The 6,458-nt window shown below is 41.4% G+C and overlaps 1 protein-coding gene across 5 annotated transcripts in view; it reads left to right on the top strand.

Moving 5' to 3' along the window:
- The window catches only part of rasa3 (RAS p21 protein activator 3), a 41,182-nt gene that overhangs the window by 12,582 nt on the left and 22,142 nt on the right, over positions 1 to 6,458 (top strand). For all 5 annotated transcript variants that reach the window (XR_003928072.1, XM_030048469.1, XM_030048468.1 and 2 more), the window contains exons 3-4: positions 1,933 to 2,036; positions 3,306 to 3,400. Coding sequence is in view for 4 of the 5 variants with exons in the window: in XM_030048469.1 (XP_029904329.1) it covers positions 1,933 to 2,036; positions 3,306 to 3,400 (199 nt within the window). In the remaining variant the exon portion in view is untranslated. The remainder of the gene's footprint in view (positions 1 to 1,932; positions 2,037 to 3,305; positions 3,401 to 6,458) is intronic.

Raw genomic sequence — 6,458 nt, 5'->3', positions numbered from 1 at the left:
CGCCTGTGAGTGTGTCAGTCAAGTCATTTATCAGTTTGAGGCATTGATATGAATTGAAATTATGTAGCATGATAAAGTAGGGCATACTTAATTGTCTCCATAGGGAAATTTTCTTTGGACTCAAGTGAAACTACATGACTTGTCATCATAAATACAAGATATGTACCTGTACCTATCCTGTCATATTGCACATCCCAGCATCATCAAACTATTGCACACTGTTATAACCTCAGCTCCTAATTTAAAAAGTTAACTCTTTATCATCTGCTGGAGGTTGAACTTCTTCCTCTGAGGGGAGAAGATGAGATGGGTCAGCTGCTATTGGTTAATTGATTAATTAAATTATGTCATACTTTACATGGTCACTTATGTAATTGATGAATATTGTCATTGAGAATTTCTTTAATGACAATATATATCTTTAGGGGAAATTTAAAAGGTCACCAACGCATAAAACATATACAATAACATACACATTGCATAGCACAAAAATGACAATCTGTTACTAAAAAATATATTATTTTTAGGTTTAGGGAACCAGGCTGATTGTAATATTGATGGTACAACAGTTGTACGTTTTGTATTGAACATAAGAGAAAGTCCTGTTTACAGCAATGTTGGTGAATGCAGTAATTCTCTTGAATCTCTTGTAATTGCCCTTAAAGAAAAAACTTGTTTGTACGAGTGGTTCTTGCATGAGGCCTATTGACTCTTTGGAGAAAAATGTGTTTAGAAAGCACCGCAGTGGATAATCAGAGAAATAAAGAGGGTGCTCTATGGTGACGGGATGAATCATTGATCAACATCTTTTGCCTTAGAGCCCTTAATCATAAAACTTTTTAATGATTTGTTCTGAACTCACTGTTTGATAAATGCGGTAAATATTGTCCCCAGCAAGAGTTGCTTTGGCCAGGGTTTGCTGGATTACATTTTCATAGTTTAAAAATCAATAGATAGAGCTGAAACCCAAGCACTTCTGTGGAAATGGTCGTTTTATTTACAAAGGCATATCTAAAATCTAGTTCTCCAGGTTTTGATTCATCCAGAGTCAGATGACATCTCAGATTTCAGAATGTTGTGTGTACAGTTCAGGTCTAATTTCATGTACCACTGAAAAATGTAGTTTAAAAACATGAAGCAATGAAGCAATACCATAACCCTGTTTTGACGCAAGCATAACCTGAATCTCAAATATAACTAAATGGCCTATAGAGTGGAAACAACACCTGTGTCCAGCCAAACCTCAAAGGAAGTGTTAGGCTCCATATGTTTATTCCCTGATAAAGCAGGAGGCAAAAGTGCAATGGATTGTCATGTTCAACAATTGAGCAAACAGATATTTTACTGCTCTAAAGATTATGGATACCCTCTTTAAGTTGATTAATTCCCTCACACTGTGCTTTCAAACAACCTTCAGCCTCATAACTTCCCTGTTTGGATGATCGCGTGAACATGTGCGTATGCCGAGTTGTAGTTGACGCAGTGGCACCGATGGTATTCAAGTCTGCATGTGTATGCATATTTGTCTGTCTGGTCCAACAGCAGGCAGGAAGTGTTGCTAGAAGTCCTGAGGGCTTGGCTCATGAGATTCTCATTGCCCGGGTTTTGTCTGCTTTTGTAACAGAAATGTCCTGACTAGCGGCGCTCTCAGTGAGTACTGTGGGACAGAGAGTACTACACGAATATACACATTGCTGTAATCTCTTAATCCATCCCACAACTTTAGACCGCAACAAAAGCTGTCATTTCCAAGGATTTTTTTTTTCTCCCTTCAAAATCTCTCATCACAACCCGCCTTCTCCTCCCCCTTTCTGCCAGCTACCTCTGTGCATGTGGTTAAGCCTTTTCTATCACACCAAAGGAAGAGCTCTGTCTCTCATTTATCAAACAGTTTGGTCTGACTCAGTGGCTCGTGTCCCCTCTCTCCTCTAGTCCGTTCTATGGGGAGGACTTCTACTGCGAGATCCCACGCAGCTTCAGGCACCTCTCGTTCTACATCTTCGACAGGGACGTCTTCAGGAGGGACTCCAGTATCGGTGGGTAAACGCCGCCCTCATTTCTCAGCTTTAAAGCTTTTATATTTAAAGATAAATCAATTTTTCTGCTGATATTTTCCATAGCCAAAGAATGCGGTTGGTGATACGAGTGGTCATTCTTGGTCAGCGTGTTTATATTTAAATTACCTGGTCACAGGTGTGCATTCGTCAGATGTGATCACATGACCTAGCCAATCAGAGCTGAGGGCCAGGGTGATCCTCTGCGTAATTCCACACAGTTACCGTGCGCCACTTCCTGTGCTTTGATTGGATGCTGCTGCTGATGAGCCCCAGATGTTTACACTTTTGCCGGGCCGTGATTGGCTGCGAGGCCTGGTCTCCATGCCAACATGCTGAGTCAGTGGGGTTTCAGGAGAAATTGGTTTGCACTCCTTTCTTTAGCAACCAAACAAATATGACTGCTTACTTGTACACGCCTGTTTCCCTGCATGCTATTGTTGTCAGGGTTTAGTCTTGACCACCATACATTTATTATTTTATCCGCTGTTGTTTGAAAGGTGTTTATAAGCATCTATTTATAAAAACAGTAGATATTTCTTAACCCAGAGATGATCATGTAAGCCTCCAACTGAAATGAAAACATGAAAATCCCTGAGTTGTGAGGTTTTCACATGACAACAGCAATATGTTGGACTGTTTACTGTTTCTGCGGTGTGCCATTTGCTGGCAGCCATTGAAATAGTTTTGCACCATACTGTTGTACAAAGTGGTATCTCTCTTAAGCTTCCCCTCTTTTATCCATGTAGCACTAATGAGCACAGGTGCATTTCTATGTGTTTATCTGGGTTAGAGGGTCTGTCAGTGCATGCAAGGGTGTGTGTCTGTTTGTGGTTTAACAAATCTGACCACAAACTTTGAAAAATCTTTCCCAGTACACAGGCTGTATCTTCAAAAACGTCGCATCTCCTGTTTGTGTGTGTGTGGTTTTGGGCGTGTGTGTTTGTCGTTTGTCGGAAACAAGACAGCAGAAACACCTCTGAGTTTCAGGGCTCGACAGGGTCATTTCCAGGTCAGTGACAGTGGCCTAGTGAGAATTTCTAACCCCAAACACACCCCTGGGGTGTGTTTGGTGTTTGAATGAGTTTACGCGTGTACTTAAGCATGCATGTTTTTACACGAGCAGGCGCAAGAAAGTGTGTGGGTGTATTGTTTGTCTGCCGTTTGTCGCGGATTCTAATGACTTTTTAGGAAGTCTATAAAATAAATTGTTATGACATCAGTTGTCTATGTGTGTGATTGTGTGTCTAGGCAAGGTGGCTGTGAAGAAAGAGGACTTGCAGAAGTACCACGGGAAAGACACCTGGTTCCAGCTACAACCTGTCAGCGCTGACTCAGAGGTGCAGGTCAGTACAGAGAGAGAACACACACACACACACACACACACACACACTAGGGATGGGCGATATGTTATCGTTTGCGATATATCGTCAAAAAAATTCCCCACGGTAAGAATATGTCATCTCGCGATAATAACGATAAACTCCTGTTGATGACGTAATTACGTGCGCAACGCACTCGCCGCTGGCAGCCGGCAGCTCACACGTGTAGCACAATAACAAGCATGGCGGAAGGCGGGGCTGATAGCAAAGAGCTCGTTGCTAAACGAGGCTCCAGCTCGATTATCTGGAACTGGTTTGGCTACAGTAAGTCTGACGTGGAGCAAACATCTGTCATATGCAAAGTTTGCAAAAAAGCGGTGATTACAAAGGATGCAGTACAGGTGTACTACTTAAACTTAATTGGTATAGTTTAGTAGCGTATTTGACTACAGTAAGTATTATTTTTGAGCAGTATTTGTGGGGTTCTCAAGACTGAATGCGGTGATAGATTTGTAGTCAAAAAGATGGAGTTGAATTGTTTTATATTTTTTATCGTCACTTTTATCGTTATCGCAATAAATGCCAGAAATTATCGTGATAAAATTTTTAGTCCATATCGCCCCTCACTAACACACACGCACACAAACATATGCACGTTTTGAGAACACACCCTCCTTAGCTTTATGTTTTCCTCTCTTTGTCTAGGAGTATCTCCACTTGCTTTACTCCTCCTCTTCTTCCTTTGTGTACACAAGAGCAGTCAGAAATAACATGATTCTTAGCGTGTATGAGTAGATGCAAGTGTGTGTGTGTGTGTGTGTGTGTGTGTGTGTGTGTGTGTGTGCTAATGTTTGAAGCAGAACTGAACCCAAACAAACACAGTGTGTGTGCACCTCAAACATGAACCAGCTGAGCCTGCAGGGTCACAGTCACCCGGCTCCATGTATCCTATGGATCCCATTCCCTTCCATCACCATCTGACCATCCCATCAAAGAGTAAACACAGTGCATTTCTTGCACATTGGGACATCAAATAATGTTTAACTCCACTGCTGATTAATATATTGATTGGTATGGATGCAGAGGAAAAATCAGTTCACATAAGAATCCAAATTATTATTTGGATTCTTCTTATTATTATCTTCTGCGATTTGAATTGATTCACAAATCCCAAAAACTGATTCATTACTTATTTCAGTCACACCAAGGTTGCAGTGCTCTCACAGTTAAATACGCTACAGGCAGCTCTGCCGTGAGCCCACATCACAGCTTGATCAATTCTGAATGGGTGAAGAAAATAACTGTCCGTACCCTATTTCAGTGTAAAAGACATATGTCCCTACAGTGTTGATAATATAGACTTGACCATAATACTGTGAAACCATTGTCTTATTTTCTTGCTGTATGTTTGGAAAATGTTGCGAAAAAGGTTTTAGCCGCTGTACGGTTGCACGGGCAGATCTGCTGTTGCTGACACAACGAAGTTGGTTTCACATTCGTGCCTTCTGTGCTGAGTTCAGGGAATGTAAAGGAAATATAAACTGATAATTCAAAAAATAATGTAAACAGACTGTTGGAACCAGGAATACATGTATGGCAGTTAATTACTGAATTATGATAAATCAGAGAATTGTGATTAAATCGAAACCTGATTAAATCACATCATGAGATCACTTGTGATTCCCACCCCTAGTTATTAGGGTTTTTTTGTGCTTATGGCTGTCGTACAGATTTTGTTCCCAGCGGTTCAACTGTGAGCTCTGAATGCTCAAGCGATCGAGCTGCTGTGCTGCACTGAAGAGTCATCGCATTTGTCCTACATGCTTATTTAATGCTTGTGTAATATTTTCTACAATTCAGTATTCAGCAGTCTCTCTCACCCACATGCATGGGCGCACACACACAGGCATGCACACACGGACAGACACGCACACGCTGCTGTATGCACATATACACACATGCACACACACACAATGAATGAACAGTAACATCTGCAGACAGATGGGTGTGTGTAGCCCTGGAGCAGCGCTCTGAAACAGAGACACATTCATCGGAGAAGCCGGGGAGAGGAAGGATGTGTGAGAGAATGAGAGAAAAGAGAGAAAGAAAGAGAGAGAGAGAGCGATGGATCAAATGAAGTAGGAAGATAGAGTGTCTCTCTTCTCTTTTCAATAGAGGACACATTGTTTGCTGTGTGCGCACATGTGTACGAGCTTGTGTTTGTTCCCTTCGCTCGAGTCAGTTAGAAAGAGCAGCGCTAGTGAGTTTGCATACTGATGCTGTTAATTAATGGAGCTTTTCTCGACAGCTGCGCCACTACACTGTCATTATGTCATTAATCCAATCACTTCAGAGCGAAAATAACTTCAGCATGACTCTTAGGCTTACAGCTATTTTCACGCTGAGTTGCTGTTAGTGGAGAAATGTGGCTTTTTCATGTTTGTGTATTTTGTTTGCACATGATTTGTGTCAGAGAAGTCAAATGTGTGTGTGTGTGTGTGTGTGTGTGTGTGACCTATATTTTGGATTAGGGCTTTTCTGAAAAACTGAGGAATCGGCTGAGAGCCTCATGTATAGTGAAGCACAACGCTGCTTTGTCAGTGTTGATGGTGCACGTGAACTATTGACTGATATGATACAAATGTCAGTTTAATCCATTCCTTTCATTGAACCATTTGACAAAATAGCGACACAATAACTGATAGAAAATCCTTCTGTTTCCCACCAACATTAAATTAAACTGTCTGCCAAAAAGGATAGTTTTTGTGTTTTTTTTTTTTTTGGCAGCCTTGGACATGCTCATAAGCTGGTAGGTGGCTGGCAGAATACTGTGTCCCTATGCGGTGGAGGAGCCACCTGTACTCTTAAAAGCCCATTCACATCTATAAAGACAATGCTGAAGATGTAGACTGTAAAGTGTGAGGACACACTGCAAGAGTTCACACGATGTCTCAGACAGTTTTCTCAGCAAAACAAAGCCACTGCAGTTAGCCGCTCACTTCTTTCTTGGAACCTGCATTTGATTGGTTGAAGATGTTTAATCATTGTTTTTGTGCCCTGAATAATCCTGGTTAGTCAGTTA

The sequence above is a fragment of the Myripristis murdjan genome, chromosome 3 (assembly GCF_902150065.1).
Source record: "Myripristis murdjan chromosome 3, fMyrMur1.1, whole genome shotgun sequence".
In the NCBI taxonomy this organism is placed as follows: Eukaryota; Metazoa; Chordata; class Actinopteri; order Holocentriformes; family Holocentridae; genus Myripristis; species Myripristis murdjan.
This window is presented reverse-complemented; position numbering and strand designations above follow the sequence as displayed.